Below are 26250 nucleotides of genomic sequence, written 5' to 3'. Positions count from 1 at the left end.
CCGAAACCAAACCAACCAGGTGCTATTTGATGTACAGTAATCACTGCAGTGGAGCACACTTACTGAGAATTGTATGTATGTAAATGCTGTGAGTGAAAGTAAAATAATGGATTTTTTTTAATTGCTGAAAAAAATATATGATTCACACAGTTAAAGTAAAGTCAGTCGATCGACTCACCGTCTTACCGCCTTTACCGATGACTCTGCCAGCTGCAGTTGAGGGAACCTTGATGTGCGTCTCCAGTTTGACCTCCTCCTTCGCGGTGAAGAAATTTTCCTCTTTCAGCTTCCCAAATATCCGACCTTGGGCCTACAATAAAGAGGAGGGAATGAGGCAAGGAGAGACTGGGAAAAATGGGGACACACAGTGATCCACTGCTGTTTACTACAACAAATAACAAATAATTATGATTTTTAAAGCATGTTTAAGTAGCATAGTTATCCTCAAAATGGATACAGTTTCAGCATGACATACTTACATTATAATAATTTCATTTTAGTGAATATTAATACACACATTCATTGTGTTTTTACCTTAAACTGAGCCTCTGGGGTTCCAGTAATGATCACCATCCTCTCAGTAACATCTGGGCTCTCAGCTGGTGCAATCTGACACACACACACACACACACACAGGTTATAAATATGAATATGAAAAAAATGTGGTTAACAGTTAACAATCTTGCTCTGCTGTCATTCGGTGCATGTAACCACTGAATCATCTATGAAGTCTGGAACACCTCAGATTACGTAATGAGAATTCACGGATCAGCTGTCCCACTTCGCTCGACGAGGCTTGAGGGGCTTTCTGAAATGCTGTGGTCATCGTCTTCTTTGAATAACTGACATTCTCAGCAGTGAAGCACTGCTGACTCAGACAGGACTGACTGTCAACCTGATGTGAAAATAACGTGATGCACGTCCGTGGACTCAAACCTGCACGTCGATCGGCGATGGTTTGACCACCTCTTTCCCACATTTCCTAAATGAAGTCAGCGCTACGTGAACGCTGACAAACCCACCTTGATGGAAGCTCCAGCGAAGTGGGCGAGTTGTTTGATGTGCTGGCCCTTCTTCCCGATCAGGGCCCCGACTGCCTGAGTTGGAATAAAGAGGTAGACAACCTCCTGCTCTTGAGCCTGGTGCTGAAAGGAGGAAGCAGACAACACAGAAAAACATATTTCAGTACTCATCCATACGCAACTCTTCCAAAGATGGTGGCAGAGAAAAAAAAAAGAAAAACACTCAAAACTGCTTTTAACAGTTGCATAAATTTTGATGTAACTCATTGGATGCTTGAAAAGCAGCCAAAAATGAAAACTAAACTGAGCTCTGTGTTTTCGTTTTTCTTAGCATGGTGACACTCATGTACTTGAGGTTTATAAAACGAATTTTTACGAGCCACAGCAAAAAAAAAAACAAAAAAAGGCTGAAAAGTCCCCTTCCAGAAATATTTGTGGTGTTCTTGTGACTGGGTGATCGTACGCAGGAATGGCAGACTCACTGTTCAACAGAAATGCTGACTGAGGTTGTCACAGTCTGCTATTTAAATCTTCCTCTTTTATTTTATACTACGGCATTCACTCTCATGTATAAGGCCCATAGAAAAACTCTGCCTCATCACAAACAGCTTAGTAAAACAGCTACATCCAAATTTTTAACCTTTTCATCAGCTTCCTGAGTGTAAAAATGTGGCTTTAAATGCCCTTTAAATAATTATCTAGCAGGACAAAAAAACAAAACAAAACAAAACAGGAAATCAGTGGATAAATCTCTGATCACCAAGGCAACATGGGCTATAGTGCAGATTTGAACATACTGGATGCTGGTGGGTGATGGCACTTGCTGGAGGAACCCCGTACAGGCCACTGAGATGTGAAGAGTGACTCTGAAAGTGAAGTGACAAGAAGATGGATCAGATGGCACAGAAACACACACATTCTCATTCGCAGGCACATGCACGCACACAACTCAATTATTCGGGGGAATTTCAAGGCATAAACTCACAGTGAATCACACACAAACTTTCTTGACTATGAAGCACGCAAACACATTCTCACACACTGTCTCACACCACTTTGGCCCGACCTTGTCAGGCAATGAGTGGAGACTTTGTTTTACAGGCGAACTGACTCATCTCTGGAGAAGATAGGGGAATTCTGGTTATTTCAAACTGTGTACAACATCACACAGGAAGACCTGAGTCAACACAGTATTGTTTCTTCTAAAAGCACTTCAGGGGGAACCTGGTTTGCCATGTGTTGGAAACAAATTGCTTTATCAAGACAAAACTAATCCCCGCAGGGGTTCTGCATCGCTGCGTTGGGCGTTGTAAAACCTACCGCGGTCAAGTCATTCTAAAAGAGACATTTTTAATATTATTTTTTTCCCCACCCTTTATGGTTGTGTACTCACTAAGAATGGGTTGTATCCTGCCTGTGCCACAGGGGGCACTGCACCGCGTGGTCCAGCAGCAGGGGGCAGCACCGGCAGACCAGAGGAGAAGATGCCCAGAGCGTTCAGGTTCAAGCCTGGGATCAGGTTAGCCTGTTGCTGTGCAGGAGAAAAGCCGCAGATTTTTTTATATTAGGATTTAATTAAGGCTCATCTGTGTTTTGTTTTTTGTTGTTTCTTTTTTAAACCAATTTTCCCTAAAAGGTGTTTAAGAGAGTTAAAGAGATGTTTCTTAAATCTTCACAGTTAGAAAATCTTCTGCCAAAAAGGGGTAAAGAGAAGAATATGACTGTAATGCAAATGACTCATTCTCAGAAAGCACATTTTTACCTGGTTTTGAATAATAAATAAATACCAATACTTTACCAGACCGCTTTAAATAACAGAGATGTCACAGGGTCGCAGAAATGAATCTAAATGTTGTTTCTGATGCTTTAAGGCAAGAAAGCTAAACATCTGCAAAAATTATAAGCCTGAGTCAGAAACCATTCTGAAAACTGAATAATCTTTTAAATCATAAAAGAAAGAAAAATGCTAAACACTCTCTGGTTCCAGTTTCTCAAGTATGTGCTGCATTTCTTTCTTAATTCCGAGTACACTAAAATGAATATATTTAGATTTTGAAGATATCAACTCCAGTTAAAATATCAACAGGCATTTTTCACAATTTCACGTGTCAAATTTATTGAGAAAATAATATGCAGATCAAATGATAATATAAATAAGAGTTGCTGTGTGAACTGTTCCTTTATGGCTGCTAACTCCTTTGCTTTAACAGTTCAGTGAATTTTGTCCAGTGTGGGTTGAGAGCAAACTTTAACTAAACAAACCATTAAACAAAAACAAAAACATGATTGGACTATTTCTAAAAAATGCATTGTCACAACACTAAAGAAACAGGCCAGTTTTTTCTCTTAGCTCATGAAAATTCAATGTTTTTTGGCAGCACATGGTTTCTGTAATGGCATGACAAAAAAAAAAACGTTTCTCCCTCAAAGTCAACTCAGCTATTCTGGTTTCCTGGCCGTGAGGAGACACGCGGTCTCCTTTCACTTCCTTGTTCCCTGAGAGCTTTGTGTAATATCCGCAGTGTCACGCTAGATGGCCCTCACCGCTTGCTGTAGAGTCAACGCTCAGGCCGACAGGTGCCAGAACGACTCCGACCAGCCAGTGCTATTTAACTGCATGCTGCGTGATGCATCCTGACGATTACTTCTGAGCCCAAAACTGGCAGGCTTTGGTGAAAGTGGCAAAGAAAAAGCAGATACTGGGATACTGCATCCCATCGTGAAGAGCATCATCACAGCGGCGAACACACTTTGCACTTCATCAGCATCCATGTCTGCATTACTGCAATGCAATGGGGAGGGCGCAGCGTGTGATATCATCGCTACCTCTCTTCCCCTGAGGTTGACCTCTCAGTGCTGCAGCACTGGTGATGTCATCAGGGCAGTGTGAAAGAGGAGCTGGGGTGAGAGAGCGCGAGAGCGGCCTACAGATATCAGATGGATGCTGGGAAACGCGCTGTGTTACAGCTGGAGCGCGGACCCACACAGCAGGGACGCGAGTGTGAGTCAGAGGCACCGTGGAACACACACACGCACACACACACACGTATGCAGACATGCTGCGCTCAAACAACCGACTCACTGATGAGCTATTCTGCGATCGTTTACTGTTATCTGTTTGCCAGGCAGACAGCACATGTATTACTAATGCTGGTGGTAACATGCACTGAATGGGAGGGCAACGTTATCCTGCTGTATATCATCGCTCCTCTCTGTTGTTCACCTGTCAGTCTGTGTGAGTCAACCTGAGATCAGAAACACACACACACGCACACACATACTGGGAGGGCGGGGGGGCATTCAACAGGCCTGCAGATGGTAAACTTTATTATCGTCTTACGTTTATAGCAGCTATGTCATTCTCATAGGCTTCCCTCAGTTTCTTCATAATCTCCGCCTCGGCTTTGCAACGCCCCTCCAAGTCGCCCTTCACCGTGATGGTCCTCTCAGGGTTGTAAATGGTTAAGTCTTGTAACCTGCAAAGGAGACCATACACACACACACAAATAAGAATAATATGCATACACAACGCCGGGAAGAGCCACACTCTTATTCTGCTCACACATTTTCTCAGAATGTGAAGGCGAGTGAGTTGATTTTTAATTGCAATTCCTGTCTTTGTGTTCACCTCACTAAAGTGTTGCTGAAGGATGTGTCATCAACACCCTTAATTGGCTTTAAAAGGTTTTACTTGGCTATCAAGAAATTTAGTTCTTCATTTCCATAAAGTTGGAGGACACAGAAGAAAAAAAGACTAATAAAACAGGATCAGTTCCCTTGAACCACCTCGCGTTGTGTACATTTTACCTGTGGCGCTTTTTCACTTGCATCACTGTATTTTAATTAATAAAAGTCACAAAGATTTTCAATTTTTCTGTGTTGTGTTGCACTACCTATTTGTTGAATATTGTCAAGAGGAATTCACATTAAAATAACAGTCTTTTGTATTCCATTTGCTTTTAGAGCTTTAGGCCTATTTGGCTGGTGTTTTCAGGAATATAAATTATTTTCTATTTAAAAAAGCTTCAGTGGCGAAAAGTTTCTTGGTGATGTTGTCTCATTGGCACATTGTTGAAAGTAATAAATGATTAAGTGAAATGATGTGCATGGCTTTGTCGTATCAATTCTGTGCATTAAATGATTACATCAAATCATCACAACATTAAATCACCCGCAAGTGTAATTACTAATGCTCATTATTATCCATTTGGATTATGTGAGGTACTGTGGTTTTATTATATGCAAATATTTTCCGCTAAAATCCATTTTCAGTGTCGTTTCAGACCGTTTCATAGTGACAGCCATGCAAAGCGTGTAGTATTCTTAAATATACTTAGATTACAAAACAAGAGCGTGATGATTAAACAAACTCACTTTATGACATTCCTTTGTGTGCCTTAATGTAATGACACTTTCTGGCACTGGGAATGCAGTCAGCTGACAACTCAAGATGGTTCGTTTGATCACAGAGTTGCTTGTGTGCAACGCGCTGAAATGTTTGACTGCTTGATTTTCAGAGCTTTTCGTGTCTGTGAGTCAGAAATATCAGAGCATTCAGAAAAATCTAGACTTTCCCAGTCATAACTAACGACTTGGGCATTGACATGGATGCTATTTACAAGTTGGAAACTCATAATTACCAGAATTATAGAATATCAGCACAATGACATGCAGAAGAAATGGATTCGACAATTCTTGCTTATTGTTATTTAAAAAGAAAAACTGAGAACCATTAGTGTAGAAAAAAAAAACAAACCACTGCAGCAGGACGATTTGCTCGATCTTATCATTTTGTGCGACAGCCAAACTCTGTGGGCCTGAAATTGAGCCACAGTTCACCTCACTTAGGTTAAAAAAAGGTTTGAGTGAAAAACTCACATTATGGTGAAAGCCCTGATTTTGCAGCTGTAAAGCTCACGTGGATGTGGTAACATGAATGAAATCTATGTGAAATATAGCAGTTGAGCTGGATGCAAACCAAATGATTGATTGGTCCATGAAGCAGGTTAGCCTGGAACCTAAAACCATTGGGCTTTTGACGCAGAGCTAACCTGTTCTCTCAATTGTGTCGGCAGACGTGGAGGACACTCTGAAAGGATTTCACAGAACCATCGATATTGAATGTACTGTTTGCTTCTTTTCAGAAGGACCCCGTCCTCTCTCTCTCTTTGTCTCCCTCCTCCTCACCGTCTCTTTCTCAAGGCTCATTATGTCGTCAGAGCTCACAGAGACAGAACAATTCATCAACCCTAAATGAGCACAGGTTGGTGAGCACGATCCATTAAATGGGGTGTAACCACCATCTCTCTAATATCATGTTCTGGAGCAAAGAAACTGTAATCAACTCGTCACATTTGTTCCATAACAAGTCAGTTAAGCGAAACCACATGCTGGGTGGCTAATGATTCAGGGGCGGAGAAAGGTGTGGCATCAGGACGTAGAACTGCTGCTTTTCCACAATCGCACAAGCGCTCACGTCAGGGCATTAAATATTCAGGTGTGTGTTTGCTTTGAAAGGGGAAAGCGGGAGAGGCGACTTACGAGGAGATGGTAATCTTGGTCCCTGTCTCCTCCTCAATCTTCTTCAGGTTGCGGCCCTCCTTCCCAATCAGCCGGCCCACGAGACTGTTGTGGGCGAGGATTTTTAGAGGGATGTCCTCCATCCTACACACACAAACAAACAAACAAATAAACACACACTCAGCTTAGGCGACCAGAGGAAAGCTGCTGCAGCTGTGAGTGCCGCCGTGCACACAAGGCACAATGTTAAGACACAAGCCTAGCATGTAGTGTTGCGTATGTGATTAGTTCCTTTTCTTGTTAGTTTTCTTCTGTTTTCGTAGATTTGCACAGGAAAAGATACAGATTTTTACAAGATCAATTTAAACTCACTTTGCAGCAAGGTTTTTGTCCTTGAGCACCCAAAGTTTCTGCTGCAAGAACATATTGTTCACTGTGGTTAACAGTACACAATTTATTTGTTGCTGCAACAAGCACGGCTCAGAAAATGCTTCTGGTAATTGGAGGTGAAGGTGAATGATCTGCTGATAAAGTGCTGGAGTCCCTCTAAGCAAGTGAAAACAGATGTTCTCCTGGATTTTTGTATGATTAGTTTTGTCTCCTGCTTTTTAAAAAATATTTAATACTAATTTTTTAAATGACTTAATATTCTGATTTTAATTTTTACAACAATAATAATAATAATAATGAGAAGAAGAAACTCCACGATAATCTCCAGGATTCTTTGGTTTAAGTTCTCATCATTTAGGATATTCCAGGATGTTTCTAGTGAATAATCATGTAATTTGGCAATAATTATGCATAATAAGTTATGAAGTGGCTACATATTAGCATAACCTCTTATAGTCAGTGCACGGCAGCTCAACTGAACATACAAAAGTGTAAAATTTGTCTACAGGCAAGTGTGAAATTTAACATACCTGAAGAATAAAGTTCTAAATCATACTGTTACTGTCAAAGTCAAAATTAAGGACATACTGTATGTGCATATCAAACAAATGCTTGGCTCTAAAGCAAATGTTACATCTCATTTATCTCCAAAGCCTAAAAAAGTTGATATGCTGTGTAAAAATAAAACAGAATGTGATAATATGCTAATCCTTTTTGACACATACTTAATTAAAATCAGTACAGAGAAAGTTTTAATGCACTGATGTTCACTGATGTTTTTATAATAACACAGGAGCATCCTCGAAAGGCACAGTCGTTCAGTTCAACGCGACTGTATAAAACACAGGGATTCAAGGACACTTTGTAAAGCTGTCGTCTATAAACACAGTTTTTTGGAAAATGACTGCATTCTGGTTTCATTTATATCTTTGACAGCGTCCCAAATTTTTTGGAATCAGGATTGTAGGAGCCAAAGATCCTCAGTTTCCCTGCAGGGAACTGGTCTTCCTCCTTCTGCTATTGAGGTTGGTAGAATTAAAAGTATTCAGGAGGAAGATAGATTGTGTAAACTGTGTAATTTGGGTGTAGTGGAATGTCCCATTTCCTTTTTTACTGTTCAAAATACGATGATTTAAGAGAGTTAATTTTCCAAACCTTGAAATATTCTGGCGTACAGAAGGGCACAAACTGAAATGGTTTAATTTTAATGTTGAAAGTCTTTAACTTTGTTTCAAAACCTTAGAAGAGGTGATATTAACTATTTAAGCAAAATGTAATCTTATTCCTCCAGTATAATACAATGGATGTTTTTGTCTTGTGTTTTGTAGATAATGAAGGCCTGAAGATTTGATCTTGACCACAGTAAGAGGCTTCATTCGTTCATTAAAGCAACAGTAATAATAATGATGAATTAATACTTTGTTTCATATAAATGAGGCCCTTCTTTCAAAAATATTTCATTGAAAAGAATCAACTGTTCAGAAACTAAACTACCTTCAATATTGTCAGTCTCTTGTCTGTAGTCTACCCCAAATTATGAATTTCTTTCCAGGAAACAATTATTATTTGAAACAGTTACACAAAATGAAGCATTACTAACAACTAAACACACCTTATGTGCCTGTGTGTGTATTGTTGGCAGTTGGACAGGAGGAGCATAATTTTATTATAAACTGTGTTTCTGTTTTGTGAAACAATGAACTGTTTGCACAGCAGACATTTTGACATGTTATAGCAGGAAACTCACAGGTGTATTCAGGATTGTTGCATTCCACTTAGAGGAGGCCCTGCAGGCTCATTGTTACAGTTACTGGGACACTTAATGGAAATGAGCTGTCACTGATGTTCTTCACTTGAGTTCTTCCAAACCAGCCCACCCCACGATGGACTGCACAGCCCACTGTGGGGTAGGAGGATTGAGAGTTAAATAATTAAGAATTAAAACCGTGGTTGGGTGAGGTGGAAGGTAACAAGATGCTGGGGGGTTTCTTCTGGGAGGGGTCACAGACAGCAGTTTGGTGTGAGCTGTGCTGCGAGTGAGGGTAGACGCAGTGTTGTGGGTTTAAATTGGTTTCATTGGTTGCCACAGGATGTGGGGCACCTGGGGTGACAGGTTCAGTTCAGGTGTGGCACCCCGGCAGGACAAGGTGGTGTCACAAACCCGAAACGCACAAGTGTGAACGTCACTGTGACTTCTGAGAGAAGGATTACCGCTCTGACAGATTGAAGTTGATCAGACCAGCCTGATTGCTTTTCATTTGGCTTTAGACTAAAGCGACTTGCAGGAACACGAGCTGGACAAGATGAAGTCTTTTTCTTTTGACTTGTCTTGAGATGTTCTCCGCTCCCTTCCAAACATTTTTTTTTTTTTTAAATTTTAGAGAAAAACATTGGTTGCATTTAGATGCACGGCCCACTTTACTAGTGTTTACAGAAGATCTCAGAATTTACAAAATTTACAGAATTTATCTCGATTATTGGTGCTCACTGGTGTACCAAGATTGTTTTTAAATCAATTTCCATCATTTAAACTTTTAAATGAATACTTTTGCAAAACATTCTCATTGGCCGTCTTGCAGAAAGTTAGATGAGATGATCGACATCACTGTCTCAATTATACAGTTGATTGATTTAATATAAACGTTGGCTCTACCAAAAAGTAGCAAAATCCACCAATCAGTACCAATAAAGCTCAGTAATAAAAATGTTGAACAGCAAGTTGATGTTTTTACAGGTTTACCATATTTTTTCCAGCCTTAAAGCAAAATTCTCCTGCAATGTCAAATCCTTCTTTTAGAGGTTTGTATTCTAAGTTGAATTTCTTCCTTGTAAACATAAAACAAGAAGAAGACAGATTTGGTCACAAAAACTAACTTTCTTTGAATGTGTGGTGATTTTTTGGAGGCAAAGTGTGATGTTATCAGAAGCGATAAAAAAATGTTACTTGTGCTGAGCGCTTGAATGATTCTCACCAGCCTATCCAAGGCTGAAATATTCTCTGGTTCAATGGGAAACCACAGCATGATATTTTCTAGCATCTTTATTGCAAGTGCATCTACTTAAATCCACTTAAATGGAAACAAATGTCCTCTGATTTCAGCAATGCAGGATTGAGCCTTTACATCTCCAAAAACACTGAGTGGTTGCGCACATCTTGCAGCCCCCTTGTCTAACAACACACTTAAAAATAAGTGAAGACAAATGCTTGTATCATGTGTTAAAGGTTGGTGTTGATGATCAGATCCGGCAGGAGCTCAAAGAGTTTAAAAGGTGCAGTGTCTTGTTAAAAGTGTCAAGCCCAATTAGACGCGTTGGCCTCGTTTCTTAAATGCTAAGCTGCAATCACGTGTTGGCCTATGTAAGTGTGCCGTGTGCACTGTGTTTACTGTGTTAATGGTGAGTGGTCTCACTGCCTGCGCAGTGAGATTAAAAGGTCTGCAGGCAGGTTAAAGGATAAGATTATAGCCCTGTAGATATTATGGCTAATCTCCCTGTGGGAGAGTATACATGCTCTGCAGAAGCACAGCCGAGTACGTTCATGTGCACATCTATGAATGTCGGCCCATGTCGGAGCGCAGACTCACGTCTTGGTCTCGTTGGCCTCTTTCTGCATGATGTCCATGATCATGCGACAGGCGGAGGAGCAGCCCTCTGGAGTTGAGTGGATGGTGATGGGCTTTTCTGCTGCACCTGCATTTTCCTTACGATGAATGTCCACCCTGAGACACGGAAAACAAAACATTTAGAAGAAAGTAAAATCTGCACAGGATATTGATTAATAATTATGCCTTACAAAAGAACACAGATGTCAAGACTGGGTCGGCGTCGCTGACGCAGAAATATACTGAGCCCCGATGCAGAGTCAAAAGAGCAGGCAGGCAGGTCCAAGCAATAGTCTTTAATAAACAAAGCTAAACTCAAAAAACACACTTACTGTGGCAAATACTCCTGGGCTAACATGGCATAACAATGTAAAACAAAAGTTCCTGGTATGGCATGGGGGGGGAAAAAATGCAGATCCTGGCATGGCATGGGGAAAAATGCAGACGCTCAGACAAAGGTGACAGGGAAGACAAGGACTAAATAGACATGACAATGAGACACAGGTGACACACATCAGGAGGGAGGAAGCAATCAGGAAAACCAAAGCAAAGCTACATGAAAACAGGGCACACAGGGGAAGAGACACTTTCAAAATAAAACAGGACATGACAAAAACCTTGAACATAAAACATGGAAACACATGACAAGACAAACATGAAACATGGCACATGGACTGAAATCAAGAGACAAAGCATAACCAAAAACCACCAGGCATGACAACAGAGAAATAACATTGAGGTATCGGACAGAGAAGAAACTATTCAAGAGATGGATGGTGCTCTTCACCACAACAAATATTCCATGAATAATATGGTCTGCTCATTTCTAAAATTTGACAAGATTCAGCTTTTTCAGCTGCATCATATTTCAGACAATTGGCCTTCAAATGGAAGCCTGGATACAACGGCAGATTACTTCAAGCTTCACCAAAATTAGAGCTGAGGAATTATTAAAACCATGGACCATGTGAGAGAGTAGCTTACTTGGACTGCGTCTGTTTGGTGACATTCTTGATGGTGAGGCCTTCCTTGCCAATGATGGCTCCCACAAACTGAGTAGGCACGAGAATGCGCAGGGGGAAGTCGTGTTGTCTTGACCGTGGACCGCCAAATTCCCCTGAGGGCCCGGGCTGAGAGGCGCCCTGGTCCCGGGACGACCGACCTCCGCGCCGTGTGCGGGGAGCCTGGTTGGGCGGAGCAGCATCCATGTCCACAATATATGACACCTTGAAAGAGTAGTCGTCGAACTGGTGTCCTGTTAACTTCTCAATGGCTCTGAGGGGTGGAACACAAGATGGAGGAGCAGAAAGTGGAGGTATGAGCCAAGAATAGTAAAAAAACAAAACAAAAATGGCTCTAATAGTTATCATAAATTGTAATAGTACAAGGAAATAACAATATTTCAGTCATGTATTCATTTACTATGATTCAGACACTGAAAAACAGGCCTCTGATATACCTGCTTTAACTATGTGTGTACGTGAAGCTGCCTCATATATCCTGCATTCGCCCCCATGCATGTATGTACATCATAATAAAGCTAAGCATCTGCACGATTTATGCATTTAAGCAAATAAACATTTGAGGCAATACCTTGTTAGTGAGTTAAGTGAAGTAACATCAGCAGAACAAATGACACCAACAAAGCCAGAAAGAGTATGTCTAGACTAAGCTGCCTTATTTTCCAAAACTCTGTTCTCTGCACTCTTTTCAGCTCATTTCCTGAAAAATATCCATTTCCAGGAAAACTGCCCTCTTCTTCTCTCCTTTGTTGTCCTCTTTTCAGTTGGCAAACAACTAGACTAAACATCACAATTAACAGTAACATCTGGTAAGGAGTGAGACAGAGCCAGCCCAGTTCGTCTGCAGACTCTCCTCCTGCTCACCTATACTGTATTCACAGCCCTTGCGATTAGTCGCTCCATGCTTTTATTTTATTTTTATTTTTAAAGTTGTCTACTTTATGCTTCCTGTTGGATCCTATGGTTATTTTTTTATTTGCTTATAACGTGTATTGAGGTGAGAGTCGATCTATAAGCCGCATCTCACCTGCACAATTTTCTCTTTTTCTTCGATTGTTGTTTTTCAATTGCTTTGTTTTACCGTGTATTAATAAATATAGCAAAATAAAGCCTTTGCTGCTGCTGCTGCTGCTGCTGCTGCTTGTCTGTGCGCAGACACAAGTAAAAACCAAGTATATCCGAGTCCTCGCTCTTGGTACATGGCTGTGTCATTGTTTGTGCCACTTACACTTTAGCTTCGTCCTTGGTTGCGTATGTAACATTCACCACTGCTGTTTCTGTATCAGTGTTCACTGCGGAACAAGACAGAGACACAAAAGCAGAAACGTTAGACATAGAAATCAAACTTCGGAGTCGCATGCACACACAAATGTATAAGATTTTTTTGTTGTCGCTGCAGGTGAGTCAGACACGTGTCCAGGTTCCCGAGGTGATCCCACAGAGCCACTTGTCTGTGCGAATCCACTACAACCATCACCACACTGGCTTCCCTCCAGACCCCACTGCTGCCTCCACAGACAGGAGCTGCTCAACACAATAGCCTCTCTAGCACTTGCACAAAAACAGACTGAAGTTTGACATGACAGTCTAAACAAAGCAAGTAATCCGTGATGAAGAGCAAAAGAGGTGCACCTTGGGAAGATCCGTGGTGCCGTGCTGACCAGAGCAGGTTGGACTCCCGCTGTTGCCACACATTGATTGAACCGCGGGGTGACTTTGATTCAGCACAGGCAACGACCGAACAAGCTCACAGTGAGATGATTTAGTAATTAGTTTATTAGTGGAAAATTTACTTTCCACTATTTAGATAATCAGCGGACAATGTCAGCTATTTTTTTTCAGTTGTGCTTTTTGTATTGTGCTTTGCTACATTTCAAGTCAAATCCATCGCAAGTAGAAAAAGAAGTCAAGAAGTCACACGAAAGCAGTTTGTGGACAAAACAGCAACGCAATATAACGAAAGTAAAGTTAGCATTATTACAGTTCCACACAAGTCAAAAGTCAAAAAGAAAAGCTACAGCGCCCTTCATACTAAACTGTGCCTCAGAGTGCTTTGCAACAAAGAAATCGCATGCACCAAGCTCAACATAGAAACATAGACATAATGGACATAAAAAAATTTAAGAATAGAAAATTAATGTATAAAAAGCAAAAATCAGAAAATAATTAAATAACTTTTCTGTGCTCAAGGCCTCGGTGATATTTTATTCTGCTGCTGATTTTATAAGACGTGTCAGGATATTTTATTTATGTCCTTAATAATGCTCATCGTCCCCTTTGTGGTGTCCATGAAGTGTCCAAAACTTTGAGTTTTATTGTCTCAATTTTGTCCTCTTTCCGGGTGATTCCAGTTAGGCTACCCTGAAGAAGGCGGTCGTGTATTTGACAATACAGATGTGTATGGGGGCTCTGTGGTGTGAGGTGGTCATATTTTGTCCATCTTAACTCGCATTCTTTTGACTTTGACGCAAGTGATTTTTACACACGTAATTTTATTTGCACTTGAGCGAAATTTCTTGAAAGTAACAGCAACTTCAATTGAGCAAAACATTGTAGCTCTCTTTCAAACCCTGACTATTTCCCAGTTTAATAATTAATAAAAAATAATTTTCAGCTTGTTGTTGTCAAATGATATAATAAACAGATTATCTTGGGACTGGTGTTGGGACAAAACAAGCAATTTAATGACATGACATTATAGTCTAAAAACAATCAGTTAATGTTAATAAAAGCCAGGGATTGTAAGTGTTATGTTACTGATGTTGTGTGTACAGCACACATTTTTATTTTACTACTTTGCTTTATTTGACAGAAAAACCTTTCTGTTCTTGTGGATAGTGTAAGTTTTTAGTGTGTGTAGGTGGAAAGAGCAACAATGAAAACGAGAGTCAGAGAAAGAGAAACACAACATGTCTTATTGATGAAATGCCTTCTGGTCCACAAAGGCTTCTGTCAGAGGAGACATAGTATCTCTACTTAGTCAACGAAGGATCTTTTTTTGTGTGAATGTCAAAATGATGAGTCAACAAAGAAGCCACTGCGCTTTGATTCTGAGGGCAGATGTTGAAAAAAACATTCACAGCAGATGCTTTCGATGTCATAAAAACATTAAAAAAAAATCTCCAATAAAACATTTCACAAGTTGAGCAAACATGAAGAAAAAAAATGACAAACACAAAAACACAAATATAAATGCACCAAGACATATAAGGTCATTTGCCAAAATCAAAAAATAGAGAAAATTATTTAAAGTGGACTTTTTTCCCCCAGAAGCTTTGTTTTTTGTTTTTTTTGTTTTTTTAGAAAAAATTGGAAAAAAAAATTCCACTTCCAAACCCACAAGAGCACGTTGAGCAGCAGGTTTGTGAGGGTTAAAAGCAGCGAGAGCGGCCAGCTGGCTCAGGGAGGGTGAGTGGGCAGAGCCAGGCATGGTGCCCGGCCCCAGCGCTCACAGCCAGCTCTGCCCCACCCCGCCCTGCTACCGGCAGCCTTCACCATGCCACACAAGAAATGGGACTCCTCCAAAACCTCACCCCGTAACCAGAGCGCACAGACGCAGGCAGAGAGAAGTGACAGGCAGACAGGAAGTTAGGACTGAGACACAGAAAGCGATTATGATGGGAGGTTGGGGGGGGGGGGGGGGCAGATACACAAGCTGGCTGGTTCTCTGGAATCTCTGACACTGTAACTGTGCAGCTCTGATGGTCGGAGAGCCGGACTGAAGGACAAAGAGGATGGAAGAGGACGGAAGTGCTTCGCTGGTGTCTGGTACTGTACAGACGAATTAGGCTGTTTTACGGCAGCGTCTGGGAAACTCTTGAGTGGAGTAATTTCTCTGCTGGGTTCTCTTTTAGCACCTGTCATGACTACAGTGGGTGGTAGTTTGTCTTGGCTGGTTTTGACACATAGAGAGACACACACAGTGTGTGTGTGTGTCTGTGTGTGTCTGCGAGTTTGTTTCTCCTGGTGCATGTGCGTTCCAATACTACATGTGTGGGTGCAGACGGCAAAAAGATCTTCGGGATAGCTTTAGTGCTGACTGCTCCGCACATACACCAGCAGACAGTGCAAAAGCCTCACCACAGGCGCCTACAGTGTCCTCCCCCGTTACCACGACGCACCTCCCCAAACAGATGCACGTACGCAAACACGTACTGGCATAAACACATACACGGACACGGACACATTGCTGCTGGACGTCTGCCATGTTGGCTCGCTTTAATCCATATGCTGAGGCCAAGGGGACAATACACAGTGCTTATTACAGAGGCTGCATGTAATTTAAACTGTGGTCAAACTTAGAAGACACACATGCACGCACACAGACAAGACAAGATGATAAAAGCTGATTTATACGCAGAGATGGGTTATGTTTAGATAATGGGGTGTGTGGGATGATGGTAACGAGGAAGTCGAGTCATACAAGGAGACTTGACTCACTGGGAGGTCTGTGTATGTGTGTGTGTGTGTGTGTGTTGCTAAAGAGATACATGTGCATTGAACAGTTGAAGCCAGATGACAATGAGATGTGCAGCAAACAGGGGAAGAGGACAAGAGTTCTGTACCTTGTTCCACGTTTTCTACAGTACCATGCTGAGCTAGAAGGCCGTCCAAAACCTGAGGGAGAAATGAGAGTGTCAATTAACTACAGCCGCTGATGCAAAAACACACAAATACACACACACACACAGGTCTGGGGCTGCTAACAACTCGCGTGAGCCAGCAGAAGTGCAATCTAGAAGCAAAGTGAAACCAGAACTTCAGATCCTCATTCAAAATCCCATTTGTAATAAATAATAATAACAAGTTGATTGTGGTTTTGTAGCTGCAACGATTAGTCAGGCGGGGAAAAAAAATGAATCACTATCTGTTCTGATAATCAATTTAATTCTTTCAGTCATTTTTTTTTTCTGTCAAACATTAGTTGGTTCCAGTTTCTTAAATGTTTTTCTTTGTCATTTATAATAGTAAGTGAAGAGTCTTTGGGTTTTGGACTGAAACATGTAGATGACACTTTAAACTTTTCTTAAAATGATTATCTGCAAAATAACTACCAATTACTGCTGTCAAATTAAATAAAACACAAAGTAAGTGCTGGCAATTTGTAATTTTACTTACGTATAATACAAGTGTACTAACTTACTTTCAACCACTGCTAAGCTGTGTTTATTGTTAATTAATCGCTACAAAAAGAGATCAATAGATGGAAAATTCACAATTTCCAGATGGAACTTCTGAAGAGCATTTTGGTTTGAGCCTTTGTTTGCCAGGTTGCATTAAAAAGTTGGAGGGAATGGCAACATTTTACATCTCTAAAACCAACATGGAGGGCAATTTCTCCATTAATGTTGATATTTTTACATCTCTTATTGATCTAAAAAGTTTTTGGCGTTTTCTCAACTGTGTAACACTACCCACATACAGATATAATAGGAACCCAGAGACACTTCACACAGAAAAACAACTTGGACCCCAGCGAAGTTGCAGATGTTGACACACACAGACACAGTGTCATCCACATGATAACAAACACTCACGTGGATATAAGCACATCATGAACGTGCACGGAGTCTGCAGGGAAATGCAATATAAAAGCTGGTGACTCATTGTTGGGAGTCTGGTTTGTGTGCTACCTGGTGCTTCAACTGGGCATCACTGGGACTGTGTCTGTCTCTCTCACATGCACGCACACACACACACACACACACACTCAGACTCACACAGACAAACAACTGACCTCCCACTGTAGATGAGGGGGAATGTTCCGGATCTGGATCTTCCGACTCCTGCAGAGATGAGAGACACAGACGGAGTGGATTTAACAGACCTGAACCACTCACTCACACACTCGAACGCACACACTTGAGAGTTACAGTCATCTGTTGTTGTTTACAGAAACTAATACACATTCACCATATCCTCAGCTAAGAAGATGTTTTGATGACGAGGGCAGAAAAGCAGAGTCAGAGCCGAACTGTGTGTAATTTAACAGTCGGTGTCATCCTAACTTTCTGGAACACCCACAGACATAGAGGTGCCGAGGCAAACGTAGGTGTGTGTGTGTGTGAGTGTGTGTGTGTGTGAGTGTGAAGTCATATAGCAGACAGCAGCTAGCGACTCTCAGTAACACCCTCCTACAAGTGCCGCTCTCACTACTCTAACTGTGAGATGAGGAAGTGACACAAAAGACATGAAAAAGTTTGAGACACCCAAACCGATTTGATTGGAGAAATCACAGCAGTGCGTATCATTTATCAACCCGTTCTTTGTGGTTACAAGGCTGGACAGGAGAACAAAGGGAAAACAAAATTTTCATTTATTCCTCGAAAATATATTCATTTATTCTTTGACAGCTGATCACACTTGTTTTCAATGTGCATTCGTTTCGTTATGTCTCTTCATCTTTTTTTTTTGCTGCTTGTTGACCTGGCACCTGTTTACGCCTTTGTGAGTTTGATTTGTGATTAACAACAACACAAGACATCAAGATGATTTGGAAAAAGTTTGATTCAACCCAGATTGATTTTTTTACTTTGGTTAAAACATGCCAGTCAGAGAGGACAGACACAAAAGGACAAATGTCCACAGCTTCCACACACAGTCCTCTTCATCTTCCTCTTCTCTGTCAGCTCAAACAGCAAAGCCACACAAACCGCCCGCTGACCACAAGCTGTTAACAACTACATTAACGTGAGAGAGTCTAACCCTGCAGTGACCTACGAAGCGGAGAGGAAGACGCATTTCGGGGGAACTATAGGAGCGTGAGTGGAGGACACAGGTATAAACATGAAGCGGAGGAGGAAAGGTAATAAGAGGCGTTAAGGAGAGGTGGGTCTATTTTCAGGGGGTTTGCATCTTTCTCTCTGAACACGTCTGGGCGCAACATTTCCTGTCAGCAGGGAATAGAGGACAAGAGGATCAAGCTGGCAGCTGGACGTGAATGAATGACTCTTTCTGATTGTGCTGCTCGAAGGAAAAAAAAAAACGAAGAGGAGAAACACAGCATTGCACGATTTGGGGGCAGTCCTCTCCTCTCCTCAGCTTTACTTTAAGCACCTTTGTTAAAATGTTTATGAGTAAATTAGTAGACTTTCATGATGGAAAATGTTTGTACTCGCGTGTAAATGACGTAAATATCATGCTACTAACTTTAACAACACTGTTAATCTACATTGGTGACACTTTCAGAAATAAAACAACATAAAATGCGAGTTAAGTCTGGTGTATCTTCTGACACAAAAGCCCAGAATTTTTTTAAAAAATGACAGCGGTAGCCTGCAACTTTCTGTCACTGTCGGTGGTTTGAAACAAGTGGCTCAGTGAAAAATCTCTCTTGGCAACCGGTATCCAAACAAGGGTAAACCGATAAAAATCAGTCAGCACTACTAAAACACATCACCTTTCTCAACGTAGTAAACAACCTGCTGCCATACAAAGGCAACCAATAGTTGAAAAGTGCTCAAAGCCAACTCCAAACCTCAAAACAGCCCCAAAACGCTGGCATCCCTGAGCTGCCCAATATGGAAACTAAAAGCTCCTTTCATTCAGTGTCATCTGCTTAAACAGCCTGTGAATTCTGAGAGACCAGTTCTCTATTGTGCTTTTGCCAACTGATTTGTCAACTGTAACCTTGATGTAATGTTACACACGACGCTGAACTGCAGCACAGAATTGCCATCCTCTGTGTGGTTTAAAGTCGATAAGCACATATCCACCAGCCGACAGTTTTCACTTCCAGAAGTGACTTTGGAGAAAGCTGTCGGCTTTTTCTTTGTCGATACCGTCCCACTTCGGCAAGTGGATTAATTTCCTTTTGACACTTATTCTCTCTTTGTTTTCTTCTCTGTAGTAGGCCACTCAAGTGTCTCTCATTCTGAAATACGCAGAGGAAGCTCCCCGAATGGACATCTCTCAGAAAAAGTGACAGCCCATCCCAGCAGTTCTTCAAGGTCTCCCATAAGGTCACTGCTTTGAGTCTTTCTCCAGGGCAGGGAGACGCCCGTAATACATACCACCCTCCAACATCTACTGTGTTTATGTCTGTCTATGTCCTCAGGTCATATGTGTCATAATCAGGGAATAACCCAGCCGTGTTATGTATCTGCTAATATCTGTTTGTTTGCATTCAAGGTGAACCTGGCGCCCTTCGTCAGCTCCTCCTTCCCAAAAGTACAAACTGAACTTACAGAAAATACAGACCGAAGTCAACGGTTACTTAATGTTTGTTGAACGTAACCAAGCTGTCTGCTGTTGGTTTGGAGGGGCATGCCAGGGAAAAAAGAGAAAGCCTCTCGATTTTGGTCTTTAAATATCTGAGGGTGGCCATGTTCATTTGAAAAGCTAATATTTACTGCACCCACCTGCACGAGCTAAGAGGCCGTGTCTGCATACACGTATGCATACTAACGCACATATGTACGCGTACCAGTAAACTCTGACAGGTGAGAAAGGCAGAAGTTTGCGGCGTTCCTAAAGACGAACATCTAATCATCATCATCAAAAGCTGCGCGGATAAATTATACATTTTCTAACCTTTCTGCAGTGTTTTCATCTCTTGTGAGATCACTTGGTTGTAACTGAGCTCAAAGATCCGTAAAGAGCAGAGCTGCAAACGATTACATCAGAGAAAAATGAGACCGGTCAAAACATGACATTTGGTGACGTCGCTTTTCAAACTGTGGCCTGTTTTCACAATTTTTCCATGTTTTCTAGCTCAATCAATTCATCAATTAATCGAGATAATTAAACGCAGATTAATTAACAGCAAAGACGTACATTGGCTGCAGCCCTAGTGAGGTGCAATGCCCTCTGCATGTGCACTTCTGGAGCGAAAGTTTATTTTTGTTCCTTTGAATAATCTTTTTATCTTCTAAAAGAAATGAATAATTTCCGCATCGGCTCCAGTCCACCACACTTGAGTCACATTGCTGCATGTGGACAGAGAAGACTGAATAAAGAGCATGTGTAAGTGTAAAAGTGAAAAGTCTTGAATGAAATTCTCTTTGGCGGAGGCAAAGAAAAATGGTGGGACAAGAACAAAAACTAGATAGACATGAAATAAACACGGCACAAAATTTGCAAAATACTGTGAGTCAAAGTTTTGATAAAATCTCTCAAAATGTAGCGATGTGACTGCAAACATCTGACATCTAATTGGTGTACCGTAAACTACACTTAATGTACAGCAGCAGAAGAAGAAAAAAGTAGCCATATAGAGCAAGAACACTCAAATAAACGCAAATAAAAGTTCTGCGAATCTTGCCTACGTAAAATGTACGCTTGTAGAAGTAAGTGCAACATGGCCCCATTCATTCATTACTTATCACTTATCTTTCCAACCTCTAAAATATAAAGTTTAAGAGAGAAGAAACTGCATTTCATGTTCAGCTGCTCATGAGGTCAGTGTACGTCGTCAAAGGGTCCTCCGAAAAATCATGTCACTCATGTCATTAAGAAGTGTACCAAAAAAAAAAATATCACAATGTGCTTTGTCATACATCTGTTAGAGTTCCTTGACTAAGGGCAAAACCTTGTTCAAAACAAAAACTCACAGGAGTGAATGATTAAACATTTCCTTCTCCGTTCAAGGATTCTGTCTAATGAGGCCTTTAAAAGCCTTGTTTATCTTTGCCTCCCCGCTCTGTGCAGATGCCCGCGTTGTCTCACAAGGCACGCCGCTCTATGCCCAGCGGGAGGGCTCTTTCTGGACAAAATAATAATAATAAAGGCATCCCAAATAGCCTTCCAGTGCGCCGGGTCTGTGTCGAGCACACAACAAACACAAACAGTCACCTCACCTAGAAACCCTCACACCTGATTGTTTCCACATGGAAAATTCACCCAAGTTATAAAGTGTTTTCATTTCCCTCTCTCCTGAGTCCATTTAGCTGTCAACACCCTCACCAACTGGTTATCAGAGCAAAAGTCTCATATTTAATGCTTAGAGAGATTATTCAGTCCCTGTGATAGAAGTATGTGCAATATTACTGGATTAGCCCTAAACTGAAATCTTTATTTTTCAGTGCTGCCTCCCTTCCGTATCTGCCCGGGAAAAACGCTTAGTTCCCACTGAAAACGTGATGACAAAGGAAGTCAGTGCAGGAGCAGTCCAGTGAAAGACTTCATACTGCACCGTAGATAACTGATGATTTTCAAAATGAAATATGATCTGGCCTTCATCACATCCATACCATGCAGATAAAATAGGAAATGAAAACCTTTGCGATCATAAATCACACTGGAGTGTGATTATGTACCTATTACATGATCGTATTACAAATCCAGTGATATACACTGTCGAGGCAACACTAATGTGTCTGCTTCTTCTATGTGTAGCAGTCAGACGTTTCAGTGCTGAGTGCAGTATAATGTGATCATCTGATAATCAGCTACATTTGCAGCTACATGTGCATGTAGGCGAGCTCCTGTTGCTCTCACATCGTTGGTATTGTGTAGACTGTAAAGCCTTAAGCTGACAAACACGTCAGAGCTGTTCTTAGTCCTTTACATCTTACTGTGACAAGCGCCAATCGATGGTCATACCAGGCCTAAGGAGTCAAACAGCGTTGTGTTATACGGGTCAGTCTGGTGGTCCTTATACACCAACCACAGACTCGTCTAATCTGAATTAACCCAATTTCTAGCTTTGACCCTTAAGCTCTTAAGCGCCTGAACGCTCTGAAGTCTCAGAGAGGAAGCAACAAGTCAACAATATTCAGGAGACCCTACTATGCGGATGAGGTCCCTCTGCTCTTCTTTTCAAACCGTGGCGGCGCACCCACTGTGTCCCACTCTCTGTTGCTGGATTAAGGACGGAGCTCAGGCCATTTCTGTGCACTGCTACTAAGCGCTTCTCTCAGGCCCATCTAATTGTTGTGGAGCGGAGATCTGAATAAAGCAGCTATGGGTTGTTATTGTCCTCCACAAGGACAAATAAACCCTGAAGCAGCTCACATGTTTCCACGTGTATAGTAAATAATGCAGCCCACATCGTCTTGTTAGACTTTACATCATTTTTTTCCATTGGTGCATGTAAGTATATGATTGTGTGGTGGTTGTGACCACAGAAAAGAAAAAATACACTTGACCCAGTGTAGACACTGTAGAAATGGACAAGGTCAAAACATATTTCTGTTGTTATTAATTAGGGTAATGTTTTATTTTCCATGTACATCCAGTTTTCTATAATTTACTAGAACTTTCCTGTTAACTATTCCTAATAACTACGTCATTCAAATAAAAGATTGGGGAAAAAAGTGATAGTGTTCAACTTGTACCCTTCCTACTAATTAATTAAAAAAAAAATTAAAATTAAATTGAGAGCATAAGGTCAGTCGTTTTTTTGTTTTTTTTTTTCAGTCAGGGCAGTCACAACAAGTCTGCATGCAAAATGAATAATAAATGAATAATGAATGAACATTTACTTGGGTTTCAATTGAGCTTTTCGTTCAAGGACATTCATGTCCTCCCTCCAATTAATGACTGATGTAAACGGCTGCCTCAAATGGAACAGTGAAACGGTGACAAGAGCAGAAAACATGAAGCAAAGCAGTTAAAATTATGGACCATAGATCTAAAACGATGAACTGAAAGATGCTTGAAAATTCTCTGTGGTTGCGTCACTACTAGCGACACCTTTCAAATGCTTCAAGTCATTTGAGCCACTCTGGAACTTTTAAAATATTGATTACACCAGCTTTAACTAAATTAATTAATAATCTCCTTAATCATTGTAACATTGGGTGTCACAATTTAGAAACAGCGTCAAATTGGCTTTTTGGGCGGACAAAGGCAAACATCGTTTCTGTTTCTGTTTGTAAAAACATTGCTTAATTCTCCTGAAGCTGTACAGGCAAACAGGCAGCCCTTGGTTCATTTCAAAGAAAATATGTGCTGTACTTAAACTTCCAAAGCACTAATAATTTCTACTGGTGTCATTTTCTGTCACATTCAGTCTAATTAATTTTATTCCTCCATGCATTCATTTGCATTCAACAAAAATCTATGCTCCGTCTTCCTAAGTAGTAGAACAAGCATTGTATCTGCTCCTCCTCAGTGCTCCCTAAACACGTATTTTTCACACTGATACCGCAGAGTGAACAAAGCTGCCGCTCCACATCGCTGCTAACCATCTCATCTCAGTATGTAGCGCTCAGGTGGCTTCTTCTGCTTTCTCTCCCGGCCCTCGACGGGCGAGAACTCATCATGAATTCAGCCGGCTCACCTGCCTGCCTGTTTCTCTTCCGTGCTTTAGTTTTCTCTGTGGTGCTGAGGCGGGGGAGGGCCGACAGGCAGGCAGGTAGACACATGCAAGTCTCGTGGAAGCCACAGCCTTCCTGTTGACGTTTGTCTGCTCCTCGCTGTCGACGCTCGTGCAGCTGCTTAACATGAGGATGTAAATAAGGAAAGACTGCACGTTGTCTGCTCATCCACTACATGTGGTGCAAAGTTCACTGTAGAAGTCTACTGGCATGCAGGGAAATTTCAAGTGGATTACTACTTGTATCAGGGAATGATTCAGTGTCACATGATGGGGATAAATACAAGTGACTCAATAGATTTTCGATGACTTAGGCGAAGCAAATCATTCATGCTTGAGAAGCAAGCAGCGTCAGAGACGGCTTACAGCAGCGTAATGTTTAGTCTGATTCAGACAGTCATCGGTCATTATGAACTGCGTCCACTGAGGCATGCGCAGAGCTTGTTTTTATTTTCACTACATGCTCAAACTTATAACGACTACATAAGCAAAGAAACAAAAATCATATATTACTATTCACAGCTGGATAAGACACATACATTCATGTCCAAAGCTATTTACATACTGTTGCAGATATAAAATGATTTTCAGGTCTCAGGTGTAATTGTCAAAATATTAATTTTCAGTCAGTGCTAAAATGCCAGAGGGTGCCCATCTGACACAAAACAAATTTTCTCCTGTCATGCCAACTAAGCCAATGAAATGAGTATTTCGAAATGTTCTCCTGTTATCACCGCGGCGTAATGCATTTCTATTAAAAGCCTTTTTCTCTAGCACTGTGACTGAGACCCTCAGCATGGCTCTGAACATGCATTCACATGTTTTAAATCAAATATGGACGTCTACATGATGATGCACACGCCGCTCTTGTCCCGACTTTATTGAAATAGATTATTACTGAACCAACCTCCAGCAAGGATATGACTACTGAGACAGGAAACAGTCAATTACTCTGCAGACAGCAGCTCATGAACGGTTAGAACATGTCAGAACCGCATTGGATCCTCTCACGGGAGAAGAAAGTCTGATCGCCTGACACTATCGCCTAGACAATGTAGCCTTAATGTTCACCACAGGAAAAAAATCTTTTCAAGATTAAATGTCACTGAAAACTCAATGGAAATTCTGAATGGTGTAAAGATATCAATGGATGGCAGCTATGCACAGACTCAATACAACATATTTATTTAAATAACCAGCATTTCAATCCTAGTATGCTTTTTTGTTATCTTCTGCCTGTATGAATAATCAAATCTGATTAATTTTAACTACTGGACATGAGAATCTGTGCTGGAAGTTTCAAGTTTCCACATCAAACTTGTGAAAGTCGCACTTTGGATCGTGATTGGTTTCCAAACTGTTCGGTCACAAAGCCATTCTCATATGTGTTCAACTCACATTTAAGGGGAGACACTTTCGCCCTTCGCCAGATGAAAGTGAAAACAGCCTTCTATTGTCACACTCTGTACAGTGAAACTCAAACATCCAAGTTAAGTAACAACAAGTCAAATATACACATGCTCCTTGAGGCAAATTGTGATTTGTGATTGTGGGGTGTACAAATAAAAATTGACTCGACTTATTTCCACTTCCAACATCCCTCAAACACAAGTGGTATTCTAAAACTGAGCAAATACCCTCATTCAGGCTAATTAATGTGATGGGCAGGAAAGATTATGTGCAACCTTGTGCAGAAAAAAATCCAACTAATCATGCAAAATGCAGCAAACATTCAATCAGCTGCAATTACAGCATTTACATTTTCATTTAGCGGCGCTAAAACCACTTCCCTTGCCACTGAGCCATGAGCGTCAGACTAAATAAATAAACAAACAAGCAGAAAGATGATTCAAGCGGACTTGCAGAGTCATGTGCCATGCTGTTCTGTCGTGTCCTGCGCACATCAAACACTCGCCTGCTCCTCCACACTGCTGCTTCGCTATCTGAGGACTCCTCTGAGCCACCGTCACAAAGCACATAGTCAGCACTGTCACTGACAGGCACACAGCGAGCCTACAGGGACACAACTGACACGCAATCTCACTCACACACTCTCTCTCTCTCTCTCTCTCACACACACACACACACACACACACACTAATATATAGCCTACTGGTGTGCCTACTTCACTATACGTGTACACACTATTGTAGCTACTTTCTGTGTCTTCCTCTCTCTCTCTCACACACACACACCTCAGCACTGAGAGCTACTGACAGGTGGGTACCAGCTCATACTGCGGTGGTGGTGGTGGTGGTGGTGCAGTGTGGAAACGCTGTTAGCTGCTCCTCATGGCTGCTTCTGTTGCTTTATGTTGAGTTGTGCAGCTTGTTCCTTAGGTCTCATCCTTTAATCTGCCGACTATAAGGTATTATACTGTAGCTGGAAGGCTGAGCCCTCCTGCCATAGGTGGAGGTCCCGGCAGGGTTAACCTG

The 26250-nt window shown here is 41.4% G+C and overlaps 1 protein-coding gene across 3 annotated transcripts in view; it reads right to left on the bottom strand.

The window, feature by feature from the left end:
* Positions 1–26250, bottom strand: part of igf2bp2a (insulin-like growth factor 2 mRNA binding protein 2a) — a 44883-nt gene that overhangs the window by 2198 nt on the left and 16435 nt on the right. For all 3 annotated transcript variants that reach the window (XM_046403777.1, XM_046403779.1, XM_046403778.1), the window contains 12 exons: positions 17294–17342; positions 16122–16173; positions 12785–12848; positions 11519–11809; positions 10517–10651; positions 6564–6686; positions 4363–4498; positions 2416–2553; positions 1820–1888; positions 1023–1145; positions 535–609; positions 179–310 (listed from right to left, as the gene is read on the bottom strand). In XM_046403777.1, the coding sequence (XP_046259733.1) occupies positions 179–310; positions 535–609; positions 1023–1145; positions 1820–1888; positions 2416–2553; positions 4363–4498; positions 6564–6686; positions 10517–10651; positions 11519–11809; positions 12785–12848; positions 16122–16173; positions 17294–17342 (1387 nt within the window). The remainder of the gene's footprint in view (positions 1–178; positions 311–534; positions 610–1022; positions 1146–1819; positions 1889–2415; positions 2554–4362; positions 4499–6563; positions 6687–10516; positions 10652–11518; positions 11810–12784; positions 12849–16121; positions 16174–17293; positions 17343–26250) is intronic.

The sequence above is a fragment of the Scatophagus argus genome, chromosome 11 (genome assembly GCF_020382885.2).
Source record: "Scatophagus argus isolate fScaArg1 chromosome 11, fScaArg1.pri, whole genome shotgun sequence".
NCBI classification, from domain to species: domain Eukaryota; kingdom Metazoa; phylum Chordata; class Actinopteri; family Scatophagidae; genus Scatophagus; species Scatophagus argus.
This window is presented reverse-complemented; position numbering and strand designations above follow the sequence as displayed.